Genomic DNA, 23,823 nt, shown 5'->3' with positions numbered 1-23,823 from the left:
CAAGTATTTATTTTATCAATCAATTAAAATCTTAGAAAGAGATCGATGTCTTCAAACTTATAAACCATCCGACCCCCAGCTTCTTCTATCATGTACTTTAAATATGACATGATTAAGAGCATGGTGGCTCATTTACACTGATCAGCCACATCATTATGACCACCATGTGGACAGGAGGAGTAAATAATTTTGAGCATCTTGTTGCAATTCATTGTTCTTCTGGGAAACCTTCAGACCTGGCATTTCTTCATGTGGATGTTTCTTAGGTATGTAGCGCCCACCTAGACCAGACCACCCCCCTCATAGTAATGATACAGGATGCAGCCTGACACAAGAGCTCTTTAGGAACAACTAAAAAAAAAAAAAAAAGAATTCATTAGATCCCAAACTGATCAAGTATCCGTGGGATGATCCACCATAAAAAAAATCCCTCCCTTCGGAAGGTGGTCATAATGTTTTGTCTGATCGGTACTTCACATATAACACCACTGGTTTCTGAATCCTTTTCTATAGGAAGCCTCAACTGTGGAGTTAACACACAGGGGAGATCAGTCACTTTTTAAGCCTTTTCATTGTATCTGTTTCTTCATCTTTTCATTTATTCAAATAAACGTTCGTTCATTCATCTGTCATGTGATCACTGAAACGCCATTTCTTTCCCAGCCATCAGATACTCTATAAATAAATGCAGCAAGACGAGTCAAATGCAGATAAAAAAGTATGACAACAGTCGGAGCAGCCAAATAAAAAGAGTAGTAATAGATGTGATGGGAAAACGTTGACCCGGTTCAGACACATTCTGATGATATTAATATCCCAATAAGCATAAAAGCACATTCACCGAACTTAACATCCACATCTATGTCCACGTTTCTTTCTAAAAAACCAGCTGCTTGTGACTCGTGGTCTGGGACCCAGACCGGAGGAAAGTGAATCAGCTCAATCACGATATGAGATCAGATGAGATCTGACTGGAAGTCTAAACACGCAGACACTTCCTGTCTGTTATTGTAGCAACACATGAGCTTCACTGGAGGCCCCCGAAGAGACGCATAGACGTTAGCTAACGGGTCACGTCTCCAAGTGTGTGTGTGTGTGTGTGTGTGTGTGTGTCTGTGTGTGTCTGTGTGTGACAGGATTTAGACCTTGGGACCGAGTCTGCACTGCGTAACTGTCACAGTGTGGTATTTTTAGCTGTAGTATTCTCCCTTGTTTGTTTCCCGTCGTTTTTATTGAGACGTGTTCTAAAGCGCTGCAGAGGAGTGAAACTCAAAAGTAAAAACAAATTAGCCACATACTTAATTAGTGGACCAGCGTGAATTTAATTTTATTGACCTCGTTGAGTCCTTTCCTTTTTTTTTCTGCTTTTCTTTCCTTGCCATGAACCGAATATGTGGTCGGACAAAACGAGATAAGTCGAAACATTTTACCGGACGCTTAAAATACACGACCCCGCATCAACTATTCCTTAACCTCTTTCTCATCGTGCATAAAGTTTGTTGATTAATCCTGTGCAGAGGTTAGTTGGGGGTTATGAGTCAAACAGCCCCCTCCCCCCCTCCACATGCACAGAGCTGCATGGTTCAGCTCATCTGTGTAAATCACTGTGTGTACATGTGCGTCTACAAAGTGAGACCGTGTCTTTCCAGCGGACAGATATGTCGTCAGCCGCGGGCGGTCCAGGAAACGCTTCTCCACTGGTCCACTCAGATGCAACAGTAACTGTGTGTGTGAATGTGAATAAGGGCGTGAATGTGTGTGTGTGTGTGTGTGAGTGTGTGTCTACTTGAATGGAAACAACAGCCCCCAGCCCAGTGCCAGCTGGACTCCACATGAAAGGACATTTTTTTTTTTTTTTTTTTGTGTATAGGGGAAGTGGGGTTGTGTGATGGACAGAGGGGTAGAGGACAGAGGGGGTCGCAGCCTTCTGCCAGCTCGCTCTTTGAAACTAGACCAGAAGTCGTCACAGTTTTCAGAGCACTTTCCTCTCCTCTCCTGCTGTCACCTCTGTTTATTCCCCTCCATCACTCCTTCGCTCCCTCTCCCCAACACGCACTCGCCTTTATCTCGGATTTCAGCCCTTCTGCAATCTCTCTGTCTTTATTCTGCTGCCCACCGCCCAGCTCATATCCCCTCCCATCCTCCAGTCCAATCATCCTTTATTTATTTATTTATTTGATTTTTTTTTTCCTCCTGCCAGCATCCTATCTGACTCCCTCTGAACGGTGCGCTGGGCAGATCCAGCTGGCGCCGTGGCAACCGAGCGAGCCACACATTATCTGGCATCCGCGTGGACGTGGATGGCGTTGAGGGCGGGGCGGCGGGATGCGCGTGCGTCATACGTGTGTGTCGAGTGTTAGGAGGTTGCCGTACGCGCTTCACACTCGTCAGCGAAAGACTAAAAATCTGCGGCTCTAAGTCGAGCAGCGTTTATTGCTGAGAGCTCAGGACAGATCAGACACTGGGCAGGTGTCTCTCTGGGCGACTATTAGGACTCTCAAAAAGCCGCCAAGTGCCACACATGCTCTTTCTTCGGCTCTTCTTCATCCCCTTTCTCCTCTTCACTTATCCCTCCCTCACTACACTTACTTTTTTTGGGGTGTGTGTTTCAGGCCAAGCACCCCAAACTGATGGAGAGACTAAGTAGGGACCTACCTACTATATGTGTTTTATATTTACCTAGTGCAAATTATAAATATACTTTATTATTTTGCATTTAGTATTAACTTATTCAAATAATACACAGTTCTTTTTTTTTTATTTAAAACATGTGCAACAGTGTTTGCAGTACTATTGTATTATTAACTGATTAGTGACGGTAAAGCAGAAGATTCGTGAATAAGGTGGGAAAGGGGAAGAAAAGTTCCTGTAAATGTCTGGAAACTTTCCATGGAAACTTTTTTTTTTGTGAATTTGTGCAAATTTAAGGCCTAATGGAATTTATGGACATTAACATGATAATTTAAAGAGACATATACGTGTCATATACCAACATAAATATAAACATTTTATTTTGCTAAATAAACAGACTCCTGTTCACCTGGATTGGAGCATATCTGATTTACCAGGAAGATAGCAACAGATTTTGATTTTGCAGGTTTAACTTTAACACCATTAACGTGCAACGTCCTTTGGCTCAAATGTGTGGATTCAACACTGTATCTGTGTTGTGGGCTCAGAAAAGTTGTAGTAGTAGTATGAGGAGAATTCTAGAAATCATTGTGCATGTGATGGAGGAATATACAATGCATGGAAGTGGGTGTGGCCTCAATAGTTCTGCAGGAAGTAGTGTGCTATGTCCTTGCTCTGATGGAAGAATAACATATTATACTCACTATACTGTACTCACATCAAATCTGAGTCCAATATATTGTTCTACCAACTATATTTAAGTTCCTGATCTTCAAATTTAACATTCATTTCCATAAATTCCCATTAATTCCCATGAAAAGTTTCCAACTTTTGCAACCCTGCAACAACCCTGCAACTTCTTGCAACAAAAGATTAATCAGGGTGATCAAGTTAAAATTAAATTCCCAATAAACCAGTGCAAACCACTGCAAACCAAAGCCCCGGTTTTTAATTCATTTCCGCTGCAGCCTCCACAGCAGCAGACGTCTGCACTGACCTTTGCTACTGTCAACATTCTGGGTGGAAGGGTCAATGATAATGATCTTGTTTCTCATCCAGAGCCCTGTCTTGTGCTGAACTAATTGGCTCAACGCATGCTCGGCAGTGAAAGGTGACTCCGCAGAAATCGGGGTTTTTCAAATGTCGCTGTGCTTCAGTACGCGGCGTTTCCTCCGTCGAGCCGCGGGGAGGGTTTCACCGCGGAACGGCGGCCTGGATGAAACGCGATGGTCACTGGCTTTTTCTTTTTTTCTTTTTTTTAATACAGCTTCATAGGAAGTTATGACATTTCCAGGACTATATTTTGTTGGTAGATGATCTGTAAAAATTGGAGGTAGGAAAGGCCACAATGAACTGGTTAGACAGAAAAGAAGAAACACAAATTTATCGAGACGGAAAAAAACCATATCTGAGGACGTTGGTGCTGCGTGGTTATTAAAAAATGCAAACAAAGGGACTCGGATTCTTTCTTTCTTTCTTTCTTTCTTTGCAAATGTAAATTTCTTGCAAACACCAGACAGCAGCGTGCTCCGCTTTGCTCATAACGTGATGAATGAATTCACTGCGTCCAGACGTTTAACCGTTGCCACGCGCATGAATTAGAGTCACGCGTGTTGGCGGCCGAGTCGTTCCACCGTGGAGTTCGTGTAACGATTTTCACACAATGCGCCTCATCTCAGAGTGTTGCATTCCTGTTGTGATTCACCACCAGTGGCAGAGCGGCCATCTGGAGTTTCTCCCTCTGGGCTTCTTTTAGAACGGGGCCAGTGGAAAGAGAAAGAAATCAAAATGGTCATTGGGCAGCGGTGACTGTCCCCGAGGAGCGAGGTGGCTGCCCAGTGTATCATTAAAAAGACACTGGTTATAAATCAGCATTCACAGGCTTCTGTCTATTTTATACATGTTCGTCGCATGTTTTACACACGCTGGTATACACCAATCAGCCACAACATTATGACCACGGACAGGAGAAGTGAATAACATTTAAACCATCTTGTGACGACTCATTGTTCTGCTGGGAAACTGTTGGACCTGGTGTTCATTCATTTATATGGATGTTACTTAGACGTGTAGCACCCACCTAGACTAGACCAGACCAGACCAGACCAGACCAGATCCCCCCCACCACCATAGCAATGATGGCAGCAGGATGCAGCCGGACACAGACACACACACACAAAAACACTTGAAGAACAACTAAAAAAACAGGAAGAGCAGCACAATGTGTTGACCTGGTTTCCAGATTCACTAGAACCCAAACCGATGTCCCAAGGACCAACCGCTCACAAAGGCCCACGTCCACTCTCTGATGAGTCACATCCGCTGTGGAGGCACAAGGGGAGACCCGCACAATGCTAGGAAGGTGGTCATAATGTTACGACTGATCTGTGTCTTAGGCTAAAGCGTATCCCCTCAACGTAAACCTCAACTTCCCACCGCTCCCTTAGAGCTGTAGAAACTATTCGGATGAGTGGTTTGTGTATAAAATGACCTGGATGACTGAGTCTTTACAAACATATATCACACTAATAACTTCAGATTCGATTAGCTGGTCTAATTCAAAACTTTTTTACGATTAAAATTTTTTATTTTCATTCTTTTAACAGAGAGCACCTGTCTACCAATCATTATACTGGTTTGGACGAATATTTTTATCCTGTCAAAACTGAATGATCACCCAAAACAAATAGTCTAGAGTTAAATGGGATTTGTTTTTCTATAATCACAGATTATCATAAATATTGGTCCAGAGTTGTTGGACTTTGTCACAGGGCCATAAAACATGAATTAAATTGCCTCCCTCAGATTTTCAAGGCGAAAATTTTCCCTTTCATTGTTCTAAAACTATTGACTATCATCCTAAATGAGTGACAGTGATTTTAACTGGGAATTTTAACTGTGCCGTACCTGTAAGAAGCTCCAACAGCTGGTGTTTCAGGACCAACGGTGGAGCCTGATGTCCGGGTAAAGACATAAGAGATGTGGACTTCTCGTCGTATGTCCCGTGTCATTATTTATACGCGACGAATAACGTTTAGGGATGACATCTCTTTTGCCTCTTAGGGTTGTCGAGGAAAGGGTTAGCGTTGTCTCTTATGCTCGCCACAACGCAAGTCAAGGCCTTTCAAACATGTAATCAGGCACTTGGCCTGTCGATGGAAACCAGAAAACTGCAGAAAAACCTTGCCCCATTGCCAAAGGTTTCTGCCTATTCCAAAACCAGAAAGCCGCTTACGCCGATTAGCCAAAAGCTAGCGTCTACCGAGCTGATATTTTGTGAACTTATTACATCTGAAACAGCAAAAAACATGCATAAAAAGAAAAGCACAATATAAGGAAAACACCCAGGACACAAACTCACAGCATCGACTCTCGCAGACGTCAAGGTCGCTCTTTACTGTTTAAAAAAAAAAAAGAAAAGAAAAGAAAAGAAAAAAGACGAGCGCTAAAAACGCAACAAAAGTTCAGTCGAGTGCTCAGTCAGCCCACAGCGCGCCTGCTTCATCCTGGCATTTACCTCCCGTCAGTAATTGTTTAAAACGGGGAGATTAAGCCGCTGCTTCGTACGCATGGAGCTGTTTCACATCGAGCCACAGAAACACAAGCAAACGCAGAGGACACATTCAACACAGGGGAGGATGAATCACAGAATCTGGGCTTGATCTCAAGTACTAGAAAGATAAAACATTTGTGTGCGAGAGTCCTTCAAAGTGTTCAAAAGCGCGTGTGTGGACAGCGTGGAGATCGTACATGTGTCTGAAGAGGATTTCAGTGCGTTTTGAGCGTTGCGTTACGGGTGTTATGTGCGTGTGTGTGTGTGTGTTTGTGTGTTTGTGCTCGGAGGGGGGAAAGCATACCCTCCCTGATACTTTGAGTCAGTCACAATGCTACGCTTCCAGCAAGAACAGTAGCAGCTTAGCCACTTCTGAACCTCCCACACTCCCAGCACACCGCCCGGCTACAAAGCATCTTTGTTCTCGGAGGAGACAATCCAAATCTCCAGCTCCGATTTCCCACGGATTTTTCTAAATGTGGCTTTCTCGCCGTCTTTTTTTTTGGCAAAAAGAGCACAACCATTTATTTTATTTAACGTTGTTTTGTTGTAAAGCTCATCACCGCGATTGTTTTATCTAATTCCACAAGAAATAAAATATGACAGAGGAAGGAAGATTTTTTTTTTTTTTTTTTTCGAGCATTCAAGCAGACAGCGCTGAGTGCAACACTCTGCAAACACACACAGTGGCACTAACAGGTTTCTAGGTCTGCCTGCTGATGTGCATTGAGGCGATTCAGGATGAGAACATGTTCCTGGGTCGTTTTTTTTTTTTGAGATATGTGTGTAGGATCAATGTGCGAAAGCGTCAGAGGGCAAAGGAAAAGAAAGAAATCCTTGAGCGACCTGTGGCAACAGCAGCCCAATCACCGGACCGATGAAAGTCGAAAAAACCCAGCAGAAAAGATCGAGGCAGCATGCAGACACAATCATCGCACTCTTACCAGACGGAAGGGCGGATTCAAAATGAAAGAAGAAATAATAAAGCGCTTATATTTAGGAAGTGTTAGTAAAACAAAAAAAAAAAAAAAAAAAAAAAAAGTGGAATAGAAAGGAAAGGGTAAAAAAAAAAAAGAAAAGAAGAAGAAGAAAAAAGAAGAGGAAATCTGGGCAAACTGGCTCACACCAACTTGAACCCTTGGAAGAATTTGGAAATCCTCCAACAATCCCAACATCATCATCATCAAGTCCACTGCAGGGCCAAAAAAACGCCGAGGAGGGCCTCACTCTCACTAACACCACCACGGTTTTTATTTAATTCACATCCAGCAGAGCCGCATCTGCAGCGCGGCTTTTTATAACCCGCAATTTCCAGAGAGTGGTTCGAGTCCAAAAAAATTCTAAACACTGGCCCTTGTCCTGCAATTTGACCCTGCTGTGGGGGGAAAAAGGGCCAATCAAAAGCCTCCACCGCGCCTCGCTGAAAGTCCACCAGCAAGGAGGAAAAACATTCCAGGCGGACATCCCCGCAGCTCCCAGATCAGCCCTGATCCCAGCATGTGTGCATGTGAGAGAGAGAGACTTGTGTGTTTTTTTTGTTTGTTTGTTTCTTCGTTTTTTTGTGCATGCATGTGTGCAAGTGCATCTGCCTGTCGGAGGAGGGAAGCTGAATGTACGTGCATGCAAATGTCTATCTGAGTCTGTGTTAGGGCTGAGCGGTTTACCGGTTCATACCGGATTATACCCTAAAATATTAGCTTTTTACGAATGAGAAGAAAAAAATGTTGCGCATAGTCTACAACTATTACGGTAGCCGGTCGGTCGCGCTGCTATTGACATGAAAAAATTTAGCTGTTTAAATATGAATGTCAAAATAAATTAATCCATTATTGTCTCTGTTTCTTAATGTCATCTTGATAAAATCTAATTTTTTTTTAAATTATTTATCTTATTTATTTTTTTCATCTTCGAGCTGTAAATATTGCTGGATTTCTACATGCAAACCTGTTTATTATTCTACCTGTGATTATTCTACAATATTTACTCATCATCACAGTGAAATAGTCCATCCTTAGTCAGTGTACTGCATTAATTCCTCTCTCAACTTTTGACATTTTCAGTAGAAAATGTTGTGAACACCTGATTATGCACGAAAAATTTTAAAAAAATACCGTAATATACCATCAGAATTGTGAAAAATACCGTGATATACATTTTTGCTCCTACCGCCCAGCCCTAGTGTGTGTGTGCACACGCACCTGCAGGAGATAACATGTGTAACATCCGGGAACTTGCATGACTCACGTTGAGTGAGTGTGTGTGTGCAGGCAGTGTTTGCATGCTGCTTGAAAATCGTCCCTGTTGCGTTTGAGATGTGCCGGTAGGTAAATATAGAAGGAGCTCCCACTTCCACGCGTGCAGAGTGGGTTTCTGTGTGTGTGTTTGCAACGTCTGCTTCTTTGAAACACTCACCACTGACAAAGGTGGTGATCTGGTGTCTGCTGGCCCCGTGCTTGTTCTCGGCCTCGCAGATGAAGGTGGTGTTGACGGCGTCGTCGACCTTCTTCACCGTCAGCTTGTTGCCGTCCACCTTCACCGTCTCCGGCAGAGGACCCGAGGACCTGCGAGGGAAGGGAGGACAGAGGAAAGATAAACGTGAGGACGAATGGAACGTGGTGAGAAGGAAGTAACAGAGGGAAGGGAAAGCGACGGGAGACGTTAGAAAAAAAACGACCATATGTTAAAATATATTGAATAAAATGACACGAAGCAATAGGAAAATCGAAAAGATAAAGTGACGAGAGGAAAAAAAAGAGGGGGAGGAAAATCAAAAAGAAAGAAGAAACGGAGAGAGATACATTAGACGGAGATGAAAAACAGGGAAAAAAGACACAGTTTGTGGCCGCGATATTAAAAGACACGATTAATGTGAGAAAAATCACAGACATGTGAACAGCCGCTATGTCTCCCCGCTCAGTATTCATCAAGACACACACACACACACACACACACACACACACACACACACTCACACACACACACACACACACACACACACACACACACACACACACACAACAAGCCATCTGTCCATCAGGACGAGATGTTAGGAGCGTTTGTGCTTGTCACAAAAAAAAAAAAGGCTCTGAAATTATCACTAAAGCGAAGAAGAAGAAGAAGAAGAAGAAGTTTGTTCGTCACATTTCTGTCGTGATCCAAACTATAAATAGAAAGTTTTTTTTTTCTGGGGGAGGTGGAGGGAGACAAACGAGTGTGGCTCTTACGCAGTCCAGGTGATGTTGACCGGCGCGGGGTTGGCGTTGGCCAGGCAGATCAGCTCAGCGTCGGGGCGGCCGACGTACCAGTTGTTGTCGTAGCCCTCGATGGACACGGAGGGGGAGTCTGAAAAACAACAAGCGGTGACTCGGTTATCTTTAAATATCACCTGCTACCAGTGAAATGGACTAAATGTGATGTTTCATGTCACCTGGCTCGCTCAGATTAATGAGGGTCACCTCACATAGTTGTCTCTGTTAAATCATGAGGAGTTTTGAGGCTAAATTTTTTTCAGAGTGGATCATTTACTTTCCTAAAGCTTATTGTAGAATCTGCGCTTTCTGAGAGGCTTGTTAGAAATAATCCCTGCGTGTCTGATGTACAGTGTTATGCCAGTTGTTACACAGCTGCTCATCCCTTCATCTGATGCTACATGAAGATCACGTCTTTCCAGTTCTGTGGAAATCTCACTTCTTAAATAGTTGAAACGTCACAAGCATTTGGTAGTCGTGAAATGAGCATGCTAACAGGCTAGCACAGCAGCTAGCAGCTAAACAGAGAGTAGAATTAGCTACATTACAAAAAGTGAGAATCCTGTGGGCCGTGGGTTTTCAGGTGGATTTGTGGACGATTGAATTAAATTTCATAAAAATATGGAATTAAAATAAGTATGGATAAGTTTTATTTATAAAAATGTAGTTCTAATGTGAATAAGCCTGTTTTGCTTGCTCGTAATGCTAATGCTAGTAATGCTTGCAAGAAATGGAATGGGACCAAGAGTACATCCCACTTAAATCAATGTTTTCTAACTCCAGCGGCATGAGAATATCAGTTCCCTCCAGCCTCGCGTTAAAATCAAGTCAAACAAAATGTGTGTAGGAAGTTAAACGATGACGAAGGGCTTCGGTGGCTTCCTTTCACTTCATGTTTCCCATGTTAAACACCTACAGACGAGAGCGGTGAGAGCGCGAGTCGGAGGAGAGGACAGTGTGTCGAAGCGGCGAGGGGAAGTGTGATGTGTGTGTGTGTGTGTGTGTGTTCTTCCTAGAGAGTGCTGACCTATAAAAGCTGATGTGCGTTACACAGTAGACAGGAGACACGATCCCTCACACCGTCACTAAACCAACGCACACACACACACACAGCGATGACTCACACTGTGTACGAGTGTGTGTGCCATGTTGTTTCCTCACGTGATCAAGTGTTGGCCTGAATTAGGTTTGGGTTTGCAGAAACACAAACTAGTTTTGTGTATGTATGAATGTCTGCCTGTCCGCAACCCCCTAGGGGTCCACAGAGGTACTGCATCTTTGGTTGATTAGACATTTTTTATATATATTTTCAATTTTCCCCAACAAATTTAAATTTCTTTAAATACACATTAACATGAATCCAACATATTTTAGTAAAGGGATAAATGGTCATCACTTCACTCCTGTCAATCAAATCCTGCTGTACACAGTAGGCCACGCCCCTATCGACGCTGAGCCAATTACCATGATACTGGCAACACTGGCCATTCATAAAAAGCACTGGGTGGAGTCTAATATAGAACACATATAGTAGGTAGGGGGGTCCCTACTTAATCTCTCCAACAGTTTGGGGTCGTTGGTCTGAAAAACGTTGAACAACTCTGCTTTATGGTGCATGTGCACATATATGTCAACACATTCCCACTTTATGCACACACATACAGTACAGATGCTAAGTGGTAGTTGAGAAAGACGAGATATTCATGTCTTTTAAAAAGCCAGTAAAGACAATCTGACAGCTTGATGGGCAGGCGTTTCCTCACATATGTGATTTAGCATACAGCCAGGAGTCTTGTTTTCTCGTATGTATTCCTTGTTATTCCTTCCAACAGCTTGACAGGCAGTTTTTCTGCTGTTCGTGTACGCCAACATTTGTGTGTGTGTGTGTGTGTGTTTGTGTGTGTGCATCTAAAAATTGGAGATTAAAACAGGAGGCTGAACAAAGACAATCTGTTCCATCTTTGCAGTAAACGACAGCAAGGTCACAGTTGAGACGACGCCGTCAGCATCCCTAAATCTCTTTAAAGCCACGCTCAACCGGTGTAATATCTTAATCCCATGTAAATTAGAATGGAATTTAATGGATTAAATGAGAGAGTGTGTGTGTGTGTGTGTGTGTGGTGTTTTTCCCACACTCCTGAGGGCCATCAGTCCTTTTTATTCTTTTAAAAAATAAAAAAATTCTGTCGAGCGTGGGTCATCTTGTGCAACTGACTCCATAAGAGCTGTTTGAGTTTAACAGTGAAGAGTTAGTTCACACACATCGGTTTGATCCGTCATGGAATCTGGACGGACACATTTATCTCAGCCTGATTAGAAATGAACAACTAAAGACAAACAGAGACCCATCCTCTAATCAACAAGAGATTACGAGGCCAAATGTAATATTGTGATTATTATCTGTGTTGTGTGCAGTAAAAGACCATTGCATTAGTTAACATACGAGCAAGTAAGTCTCATTCCCACTGATGATGCACAAATGTTGATGCATCACATCTACAGTGTGTAGATCCACTATATTAACTCATATTGTCTTTACTACATATTATCTGAATCAGGCATAACATTATGACCGCCTTCCTAATATTGTGTAGATCTCCCTTGTGCCTTAAAAATAGTTGTGACTCATCAGTGAATGGACGTGGGCCTTCTGAGGGTGTCCTGTGGTATCTGGTAACATATGTAGTGAATTTGGAGGCCAGGTCAACACCTTGTGCTGTTCTTCCTGTTTTTTTTTTTTTTTTTTGGGTTGTTCCTAAAGTGTTTGTGTGTGTCTGTGTCAGGCTGCATCCTGCTGGGGGTGGCTGCTACCATCAAGGAGTGTCATTGCTATGGGGCGGGGTCGCCTGCTCTGGTGTAGGCGGTTGCTTCATGTCTAAGGTGACATCCAAATCCAAATGATGAATGGTCCAAAAGTTTCCCAGCAGAATCACTGACTTGTCACAAGATGGTCAATGTTATTGCCGATTACTGTTGGCTAAGCTAGTTAGGTGGCGTCTTCTTGTTGGTTGCTAGTTGGTAGCTGGGTACTGCTTTTTCTGGAGGGATTAGCAGGCCTATGCTGTTGCTAGCAGTAGCGTGTTCTTGTGGTGCTATTGTGCTCCAGCTAGCTGTGGTCGAGTTTTTTTTATTCATTTCTTTCTTTCTTTTCAGTTGGACTGGGCTTCCAAATGCGTCTTGCCCCAAATCTTGGCACAAGGTGGAAGTGTTGGTGACTCTACTGGGCGACAGGATCACGTAGTCCTACTGCTGTTGGCTAGGCTAGTTAGCCGGTGTCTCAGTGCTAGCCTGCTGGTCGTGCTTCTAAATGTGTTTTGCCTCGGATCTCGGCTCAAGGGATTGTAACATCTCATCCTGTGAAATGATGAATATTTACATCTGACAGTGGTTTTAATGTTGTGGCTGATTGGTGTATACTCTGTGTGTTTCCTGTGCATTGTGAGCCACCAAATTCCTTATGCGTATCAACAAACACACCCTGATGTGTGAGTTTCTGCAGGTCTGATGTACTTCATGTGCCGACGTTATAGCGACACTTCAAGAAATTGAGAACCTGAACAGCCAAAGCTAAGACCTTCAGCTTCTCTGAAAGACGCTCATCTTTTAGCTATGCACCGTTCATAGTTGTATTCGAGAGGAGAATGTAGTGCACATATATGAATGTACTCGTGTGGGTTCCTTACACTCCACGGACAGCTTGACGGAGTTAACCCAAGGCCGGTCCTGTGTCCTCTGCTCAACCATGCAGGTCACCTCCCTGCCGTTATCTGCCGGCGTGGGGACCAGCCGGTACTCGCTGCGGACCGTCACCGTGCCGTCTGGCCCGTTGGTGGCGCTGGTCGAGTGGTTGCCGCCGACCGACGCCAGCCACTTGATGGTGGCGGCTGGTTTCCCGTCCACCGCTTCGCAACGCGCCACCACCACCGACTTGGTGCCGGCCTGGACGGTCACGACGTTGACCGAGTTCCTGGGCTTGGCTGTGGGGGGACAAAACAGACAAAAGGGAAAGAAGAAGGGAGGGGGGTTAAAGTCAAAGGATGAAAAATAAAGGGCGGTGAAAGGAAACAGACATCAAACGAGAGGTAGGGGAAAAAGCAGAGGAGGAGAGGTTCAATCAGTCTGTTGTGCATATACACTGTGGCCTCCTACTGTGGCTGTAATGAAACTCTGAGAGGAGGGGGGGGCGCTCTGCTGTGACCCTGGACCAGTCAACATCACAGAGACACAATGTACAGACAGTACAGATCCTTAAATGTCTCCACACAACCCGATGCAACGACTTATCCAGCATTATAATGTTTTTGGTAACATACTGTTTAGTTAGTTAATAAAATGCTCATTAGTATGTAATAAAATGACGTTAATGTAGGAGTGATTCTTTATAAATGATGAATAAAGTGTTTACTAATGCTTCGTAGGGTGCACTTACTGTAAAGTATTATCAAAGAGCCTAAATGCTCTTACGGGACAAAGCTCATTTGTTGCCCTTGTGAAAACCGAGGGGCTGGAGCCGCCATCAATCAACCTCTAAATGTCACTGAATCCCATTATTTCGTCATGGCAAGTGTTTTTTTTTCTTTCTTTCTTTTTTCTCTTGTTAGAACTACTCTCCTTAAACATACATCATCTCGTAGTGCAGGATGTGGTTTGGTAAATTACCCCATCATGCCTTTCAGCATGTTTTATATGGCCGTAAGTATGTAGTACAGAGACAGTAATGGACATATTGGACTCGAAGGATTTTATATACGAGCCGAGCACAATGCCGGCTGGTTTATTGAGGACCCTGTCACTACTGTATGTGAATTCCTCTTTAAAAAGACAAATAAGTAAATAAATAAATCCATTATAGTGCCATATTTAACTAAATTTAGCCAGACATTCACGATAACAAGACAAATACACTCCTGACCAACAAAACAAACCTATAACCGTTACCTTATAAGCGTTAAACGTTTTCCATTAAAGCCTTTAAAACACTGCAGTGCATTCATTACATGTCTCATACTTAAAACACCTGTAAATCATAACAGAGAAATCATACCACAGATTTCCTCAGCGGGACAAACTAAATCACTCATGTTTCACATCAGGTTCAGCCCTTGAACTTTGTGTTACGACACCGGTCCGTCTTGACAGCACTGACCTTCAAGAAAACGGAGAGCGGCGGCCCTGGAAACGCAGCACGCTGTCGCGGCTTATTATCTTTTTGGTACCACTTGTATTTAACCTTCTTTGCGGAAGTGTAAACTGCTCCGCCAAAGAGAGTAATGGCTCCTGGACAGCGATGAGACAGGACTCTGCAGCGCAGGCCGGAGCAGGTATTTGGACAGTTACACTGAGCTTCTGCACATTCTCTCTGAGATGAATGAATGGATGCGCTGCAGTAAACTGACATGTCTCAGCTTTAATTTGATAAAGCATACATCACCGCAAAAAGAAAAACAGTGGAAGATGAATCTCTTTGAGCTGTGCCCACATTTAGTGGTTCAGAAGTTGCGGAAAAGAATAGTTAAGGTAATTTTTTTTGGGGGGGACAGGCCTTCAGCACTTGTTTATTCTGACATCTGTCTGCATTTAGTCCATAGGCTGTATATAAACATGGACTACACGTCCACACTTCCTGGCACTGACGCTATTATTCTGGGGATGCAGGAGCAAACATCTTGCTAGGAGTCAGAGTCTTATTAGTTATCTTATTTTTTAATTTCTGTTTTGTTTTAACAACTGACATGGCAACTGGTGGTCGTCATTATGCCAAAAAAATGGTGGATTGAACAAACTTGATCATGTATTGACATTATATTAACCGACTAAAATTACAGAAACCTTTCTAGAAAAAAAAGACAATATTTGTCATGTATTTTAGTGTTTAAGTTAGGCCCTAGTTCCATCCGTTAACATGGATGAGGTGGAGCTTCTGACCTATACCGCAGCCAGTCACCAGGGGGAGCTCTACTTGCTTTGGCTTCACTTTTGATTTAGCTTCCACTATGATTCAGTCTGGTCCTCAGAAAGTGAAATGCATGCTCGGTTGGACTGAGATCATGTGACTGACTGGGCATTGAAGAGTAGTCCACCTCTTCACCCATAAAAAAGCTCTTTGATGGTATGTTTTGGATCGTTGTGCTGCTGAGTGATTAAATGTCATCCAATGCATTTTGATGCGTTTGGCTGAACCTCAGCTCACAGAGCGCTTCTGTTTACTATTCATCCTGTTGCTTCCCTCGGTACCACTGGCAGTCATAAGCTGCTGCTGCTCCGTGCTTTTCCTCCTCCTTTCATTAGCGCAGACAACCTTGTGACAAAACTACATCGGCGTCTTTTTTATGAGTTTCTGAGCTTTAACAGCTGCTTGGATGCAGCGGTGGTGGATCTTGTGTGTTTATGAACACGAAATTCTTCTCTTGACCGTTGACGGGGAAACGCATAGACCCCCCCCCCCACCCACGGGAGCATTCCTGACATGCTATGCTGCGCCGTCACGAGGGGATTTTCCTCCCTGTGTAAACACCAAACACGGGTTCTACTTTCTAATTATCTTGTGCACACCTGCTATTCTGGAACTGGACCAGCTGATTATGGCTTTTTTTTTTTTTTTTTAAAACCTCATTCCTTCTCCAGTTGCTCTGGTCACTTCTTTTTCTCTTCAAACTGAAAGACGAGTCAAGTCTGGAGTGTTTTGTTCTGGCACAGCGGCATTTTATATTCAATTAGATTGGAACCCTTGAATCTTGTTGAATTATAGATACAGCAGAAAGAAGAAATAAGACTCTGGAGTAAAAAAAAAGATTTACAGTAATTGACCTTCGTAGCTACAACTTGTAGAACCACTCATACCTCCGTCTGTGCTTTGAGAGCGTCACTAGTGATACTAGTGTCAGATTGTGGTTAGAGGATGAGATCACTGCCTTGGCGCTGGCTTTGTGTCGACTCCCATGAATCACGTCTTTGATGGCAACATCAAAAATCACATCAGAACACAGATTTCTGTGTTTGGGAATCGCACAACAGAGGCTAGATGAACACGATCCACTTTGTTTTGGTGAACAGTTCCACTTTATCTCGACACGAGAACCTTGTAGCTCCTTTATTTTCCTGTGATTACGTCTTTCTTCCCAGTCAGTCTCCGTCAACGGCGCATGATTGTCTCTGCTTTGTTATTGCTGTTTTTTCGTGCACATGCCGCATTAAAAAAAATCTTCCATATTGTCTTGCGATAGATAAACTACAGGAGGAGAGAGGGATGCAACAAAGAGGAGGAATAATAGAGCTGAAACCAAGTGAGACGAGAGGAGCGAGACATGAAAACGATAAGGCTGGAGGAGACGCAAACACAGAGTAGATGAAATACTCAGAGAGAGAATGATGCAGAAAGGAGGAGAGAGTGAAGCCGAGTGTCAGAAACAGTTTGGATTGATCACAGAGCTTAAATAAGTCAGGAGTGTTCGTCCCTGATGTGTTTCGTGAGGGTGCATCAAATTGAAGCCGTTGCTACTCCTCACATTGGTCTCAAGTATTCAAAGTACATAGTAATTAGCAGCAGGAAGCTTTGCTAACAGAGGTACATAAAACCTGCAACTCCTCAACCCCCCCACTCCCTCCGGGTCACGTCAACAGGCTGAAAGTCAGAGACTGACAGCGAGAAGAAGAAAAACGCATTAAAGTTATGTTTCCAAAGAGGTGTGTCAGGTTTATGAGACACCTAGTAGGCTTCAAAGTTGTCACTTTCACCACATGCTTTAATTTTAAATGTGCAAATTAGATTCTGGTGAGTGTTTGGGAGAGAACTGCAGGAGTTTTGTAGTTATAAACATTTTTCAAAAATTATGGGGATATAATTTACTTTCTAAAATCATTTAAGGCGACAGATAAAACATGTTTTTTTTACCCACTGATCTGTTTTGCTTCATTAACATGTTTTCTATCAAACTAGTTTAAAAAGAAATGGTCAAAAAGAACATTTAGGTGTTCATTTCATTACACGTTGTCTGTGTTGCGCTTCTAATTTACTCCTAAATTCACTAAAAGTCAGATTTCTAAGCCGACATATGAGGTACCGTTGTGAAGCTCATTTTCTCCTGCAGAAGTCTGTCAGCTCCAAATATGGTCATATCCTTTTTATTGGCATCCAATTGTGAAAGCAGAAAGGCTGATCCAAAGCTAAACCTGCACTCTCATTGGTTGGTGTCGATTTCTGTAACAATTTACTCCTAAAAACATGGTGAAATGTTGGACTGTTGACAGTATTTTGTGATTTATAGAGTGATAACAAGATATATCCCAAACCCCCCCTGTAAATAGCTGGAAAACAAATATGTTTACAAAATGAAATGAGAATTTTGAACCTCACTTTAGCCATTATTTAGATTTCTGTTGTGGGAATGCATGCAAATTAGCGCATATTTAAGCAGATAACTCCTCATTTGCATATTTCAATATGAATTCACAGAAAATTTGTAATACAAAAAAAAAATAGAAGATTCAGGGTGATATCTGTTAGTTAAAATTTTAACCCAATTCACCTGTAGTGTCTGGCCTTAAACTTTTAAATATTACATTTCCAGTGGAGGCCAGTAGCTTCGCCTTCCCTGAGACAAGCGTTTATAGTGAAACCGTCCCTGCACTGATAGGGATTCTTCAGCAGCTGCAGATGGTCGACTTAATTTGAACGCGGGACTTATCTAACGCCGTCTTCCTTCTCACCTTGGCAGTAGTTTCAGAACAAGGCCTTTCGAGTGGAAGATTGCCAGTTTGAATCATAAACAAGTTGGGAATATCTGCCAAGAGCAAAGATTTGTAACCGAGCGCGAAGCCGGCTGTTGCTGAATTAAGGTGGCATTCGCATAAGACAGCTGACATCTGTCATAGTGACAGGGTAGGAACCAACCAAGCAACCAGAAAGCAAATTAGCGAAGCCCAGTACTGACCCACATTATCCCTCGTGTTTGGCCGGACACTCCGCAGCGCAAGCAAACTGATGGAGTCCTTGCAATCTGGCAGGAGAACGACATAACCTTGAAACTGTCCAGAACTGGGTAAGACCAGAGCCAGACTATAGGATTTGAAAGAAAAAAAAAAAAAAGCTGAACAAGCTCGAAACCAGATTACAAGTGTACTTAGTGCACGAGGCAAGGATTTGACATGCTGCTTGGATAGAAACAAGCTATTTTGGGAGCACATTAAAGGGATTTTATAGTTAGTTTGAGATAGAGTTGTGTACGACGACTGTCCACACCCGCGGTGTTAGTTAGTACAGCTGGTGGTCGGGGTTTCTGGCGTGGCCTCCAGTTTGGAAGAGGAGACCGGCACGGTGGATGGGGTCAGCGGCGCAACATATCTTAGCCAAATGAAAAGGGCCAGCGGTGCAGAGATTCAAGCGAGTCAAAGGCGTCCAAAGCCGGTGTTGAGGTGAGAGATGGAGGAAGGTGGAGCGCGGTAGGTGGCGGTTCAATAAGCTAAATCGAGAAAACTTTCCATGTTGGCAACGGCAAAGGGAAGGAAAGGCGTCAGCTGATCCGGGAGGATGTGAGAGGTCCTCTGGAGCGCTGGGAATAAGGCGACAGGGGGCTTGGCCAAGATGGTAGATTGAGATGGAGAGGAAGGCGACCCGGGGGGTACAGGAGCTAGGTAGATATCTGGTCACGCACTGGGTCGTCTAGAGGAAAGATTATAATGTTGAAAGAGCTGAAATGCTTAAAGAATTCAGGAACATCACTGAAGATGTGACCAGTAGCATCAACCGATGTACATCAATCAGCCATAACGTTATGGCCACTGACAGGAAACATCTGGAAACTTTTGGACCTGGTATTCATTCATGTGGATGCTACTTAGACATGTAGCATCCACCTAAACCAGACCAGGCACCCCCCACCCATAGCAATGACACTCTTTGATACAGCTAAAAACAACTAAAGGAACAACTAAAAAAACATGAAGAACAGCACAAGGTGTTGACCTGGCCTCCAAATTCACTAGATCCCAAACTGATCAAGTATCTGGTCCACAGAGGCCCCTCCCCTCCACACACAGGACCTAAAGACCCTCACTAACAACACCCCAACAAGACACATGTCCACTCTCTGGTGAGTCACAACTGTTTTGGAGGCACAAAGGAGACCTACACAATATTAGGAAGGTGGTCATAATGTTATGCAGAACATGGGCATTGCTAGTCCACTGCTGTGTCACTTTAACATTCTTTTCTTTAGTTCATTTAGACCAAAACTAATGTGATAACACACAAAAGTCACACAATAACAGAAAGTAACTAACTGATCCAACGAGAGTAGCCGCCCTGCAAGTTAAAAATCGCTGGTTTTGTTAATGGACTCTGGCTTCAGCGAAGATTCCAGCGCATCATCCATGAACACTTAAACTAAAATTGATTTTATTTATTTATTTGTTTTTTTTTTAGACAAGCCTTGTTTTGTCATGCCATTACTTGTTACTGCTCCTCCAGACTGTGGGCGTGTGCTGACCACCAGCTGCCATAGCTAACACACAGACTAAGAATAACTACATTATGCATTGCTACTAAAAAAAGAAAAATAATAGTAAAAAAACAGATCTATCCATTTAACCTTGTCATTGCCATAACTGTCTGATTTATGAGTGTGTCCACATTCCACACGCTGATGAAGTCTAATAGCAGATCACATTTAACCGCAGCAAGAGCCTCCGTGCACGTCAATGTCAAGCCCACGACTTTCTGGGAATCTCGATGCGACTGTAGGAGCAGTAGTTTTATTGGCCTGTACATGTGCAAAATGAAACCAAATACCATATGTCAGCAGTTATGAGCCCGGGTTTTTAATATGCATTAGTGTCACAGAATGATGTGTGCTCACACAGAAACAGAGCTTGCAGAGGAGATTTAGCAGCACTGGCAAATATCAGCTTGTTTCCTCGTCCTCTCCCTCTTTAAACATGGACTCAGTCACTGCTTTGCTCTGATGAGGAGCAGCAAAGTGATGTATTTTGTTTCATCATTCTCTACATTGCTGCATACATTAAAAAGATGAAAAAAAAATCAATAAAGCTTCTGGATCTTGTTAATTTTTTTTTTTGGGGAGGATTCATGTCTCAACGGCTGCCCAGGTTTGTAAACATCTATTCTCGGCTTGACGCGCTGCAGCTGAATATTTCCAGACATTGTTGGAAGGAACATCTGTTTCGCTCTCCACGTCTCCTCAACTATTAACAATACATGAATATTCAAGCAACAAAGGAATAGTTTAAACTGCAATTATGCCATTGTGTGCGCGTGTGATGTTTCGACAACTCATCTTTGGCTCGGAAACGTTGGCAAAATGCATTGTTTTAGGCTTGGGACTAATTTAGCTCGTTTGAGCAAAGTGCCTAAAATGCAGCGGATAAATAAGGCGATGCAGAGCCGCTGTTGTTTTGCTCAAAACTCAAAAGAGGAAACACCTTGACTTCTAACCTCGGCTCACGCTTGCCGCTGCGCGCTTAAATGAAACGCACCTCGAGGCCTCACATTTGAAGACCCTTTGTACTTCTGCATTTAACAGCATTTTGACTGATTCACTGCTTCTACTTGAGGGCAAATGTAAACTCAGAGGCATTTCTCCTGCTTTTTCTATCAGTTAAACACTCAAAAAATAAGTCGAGATTGCGATATTTTGTCACTGTGGCTTTGGTTTGTCTGCTGACTCACGTAATAGTGGATAGAAAGTAGCTGTAGCTCTGCTTGCTTTGTTTAGGTTTATCTTATTCTGCCAGGAAGGAAAGACAAGATATTTTTAATTTAATTAAGAGTTGGGTTTTTGGAAAAACGCCCAATAAACATGCGGAGAAAGTACTGGCTGCGGTGCATCGTCGGTGCAGTGGGACCGGGGAAGGAAAAGAGGGATTACTCCTATAATTTCTGTTTAACCTTTATTCGTCCAGGGAGGATCAGCTTTGCACACTCGATTTCTTCAATGCAAAACCCCATTTCTCACTTTTACTCGTATTTTCACCCGGGAGCCGCCCAGTACAGCCCGACGCCGGTGCCTCTGTTGGCCACTGAGCAGCAGGGGTCATCGTTCTTTACTAAAAAACGCCTGAACAAAAGAAGCTGAAGTCTGACGTTCACATCCTGTAGGAAAACGTTCTCAGATGAAGAACTGTCAGGTGGAAGTCGTCTAATTTAATGAGCTGGAGCTGAGGAAACCCAGGACGAATCCTTTTTTTTTAATCATTTATTAACAATGTTTTTATTTATTGAGGCTATGAACCTCCAGATCACGCAAACCAAGAATTGGGTTTGCTAATTAGGTCACTAAAGAGCTAAAGGTCGACCTGGGAATCCAGCCCGGTGCATCTTTTAGCAAATTATGCTAATTAATATTTATTTTTTTATTCATTTTAATAAAACCTAATGGGCAAACTAAGGACCGACACTGAGTAACATTTGATCGGCCCCAAACTTATTCCACACCGTGACAAAACAGTGAAGACGCGACCATCTTTGATGGGCAGAAGAAGAAGCAGCCCTGCAGCAGATGGTGAAGCCCCCACAGAAACGCGTTCTCAGCATCATCCACACAGACTGGGATTACGCTAAAGAAGCCGAAGCAGTTAAGTGTGTCTGAATCCACAGAAGCCGTGTGGCCAGTTGTTGTTTTAAACACGAGAGTATTGATTTGATTTTTTTTTTTTAAACTCCATTCACAGCACCTCAAGTGAAGTCAGCTCATAAATAAACACTATTCATGGCACCGCATGTGATGGGAAGAAGCTTTAATTGTACTGCAGATAAGATCAGATGTAGATGATATGATGCTGCGGCTTTAGTGGATGAACTGTTCTGGAAAGAATAAGGTAAACAATCAATTCAAAGCTTACTATAAACCCACCGGGCGTGACGACGTGACCATCTTCCGAATATTGCGCAGGTCTCCCTTGTGCCTCCGAACAAGTTCTGACAGTTATTCAATCAGCGGCAATTGTTCATAATGACGAACACCAGTTACTTTTATCTGAAATCAGACAAGACGTCTGAGTGGATGGTGTGAAGGAGGCAAGAAGAAGGGAATCGTCCGTGATTATCAGGCCACTGAGACGAATTTTAGTCCATCACAGCTGTTGAGGTCTGTAGTCAGTTATATTTCTAGGGAGGTGAATGTCAGACGGTGTAATTGTTCTAGAGATCAGATTCAGAGGAAATGAACCTAAGTGAAAAGTGCATATCCAGAGTATCCTGAAAGGATTCTGAACCTCTATTCTTAGGAACTTTTATCATGCAACTAAATGTTTTCTTCAAATCATTGTGCACCATTGTGACACACTATAAATCCACTTCTGAATCGTCTGGTAGGCAGGAATGTTGTCACTCATTTATTCTCCGTCCTGTTGTTGATGGACTTGGACGTCCGCTCCTTTAACGTCCACATTCACGACCTCTCTCTTTAAATTCAAAGCAGCGAGGACATTTTCTTCACTTACGACAGGACACCGATCTTCTCCTCTCCCTCGGCGTAGCGCTATTTCCATACAGCTGGCTACGCTATATCCAATAAGATCAAGAATAATCGGCCACCCCCTCTTTTTTGTGTGTGGTCCCCATCCAAGACAATATGATATCATTCACTGCCAAGTGACTGATTCTTCACTCACAGGACAATAAGTGGTAATAAGATTGGCCGGCTGTGCTGCTGTCTCCAATACGTTATAACGCCGCGGGGCCGTTACGATTATGTATTCACGTTTAAAGAAGTTGTGATGCGATTAGGGCGCTTGTGGTTCTATATCCAATAAAATGTAATGTGATTGGGTGCCAGGAGTTGTGGATTCAATAAGGTCTAATGTGATTGGCTCGTATGGATTCTATATCCAATAAGGTGAATATATAACAGTTTCCCCGCTGAGTTTTGAGGCGGCGTGTTTGCCAAGTGCATTTACACGGACAAGGCCGTGTCCTGCAGAGCTTGGCACAGCTTCAACCTCCAAACAAACGACGAGGCGGTGAAGCTTTCCAGCAGGTATTTCCCAGTCTGCCTCTGCTTTGTGCCAGCAGCAGCAGCAGTTCAGGAAGCTTAGCTCACGTCCAACTTGCAAGGCAGCCAGAATGCGTTTCCATGTTTTCTGTGCATGAAGGCCGAGCTTTGCATGTCCTGTGTTCTCTTTCCTGGGCGAGAGAAGGTTCCAGATTTGACATTTTGTGTGAAGGTTGACTTACAAAACTACGGAGGGAAATAAGATTGGCCCAGCTGGGAGAACACATGAAGGGGATTGTAAAAACCAAGAACTATAATAGCTGCAACAACTGAGGTGCCGTAATTAATGTCTTTACATTTATTTTTGCTTATTGTACTGCTGATTGAGATTATATGCGTAAGATGTTGCAGGTAAGTGACCAACTAAACTATTCAGTGTTCAACC

The 23,823-nt window shown here is 43.2% G+C and overlaps 1 protein-coding gene across 3 annotated transcripts in view; it reads right to left on the bottom strand.

Moving 5' to 3' along the window:
* The window catches only part of pvrl2l (PVR cell adhesion molecule related 2 like), a 309,617-nt gene that overhangs the window by 151,425 nt on the left and 134,369 nt on the right, over positions 1-23,823 (bottom strand). For all 3 annotated transcript variants that reach the window (XM_047605223.1, XM_047605222.1, XM_047605221.1), the window contains exons 4-6: positions 13,116-13,409; positions 9,409-9,526; positions 8,597-8,745 (exon numbers count right to left, since the gene is read on the bottom strand). In XM_047605223.1, the coding sequence (XP_047461179.1) occupies positions 8,597-8,745; positions 9,409-9,526; positions 13,116-13,409 (561 nt within the window). The remainder of the gene's footprint in view (positions 1-8,596; positions 8,746-9,408; positions 9,527-13,115; positions 13,410-23,823) is intronic.

Source organism: Mugil cephalus, chromosome 14, assembly GCF_022458985.1.
Source record: "Mugil cephalus isolate CIBA_MC_2020 chromosome 14, CIBA_Mcephalus_1.1, whole genome shotgun sequence".
Classification (NCBI taxonomy): domain Eukaryota; kingdom Metazoa; phylum Chordata; class Actinopteri; order Mugiliformes; family Mugilidae; genus Mugil; species Mugil cephalus.
Note: the sequence above shows the minus strand (reverse complement) of the source record. Positions and strands in the feature narration are given on the sequence as shown.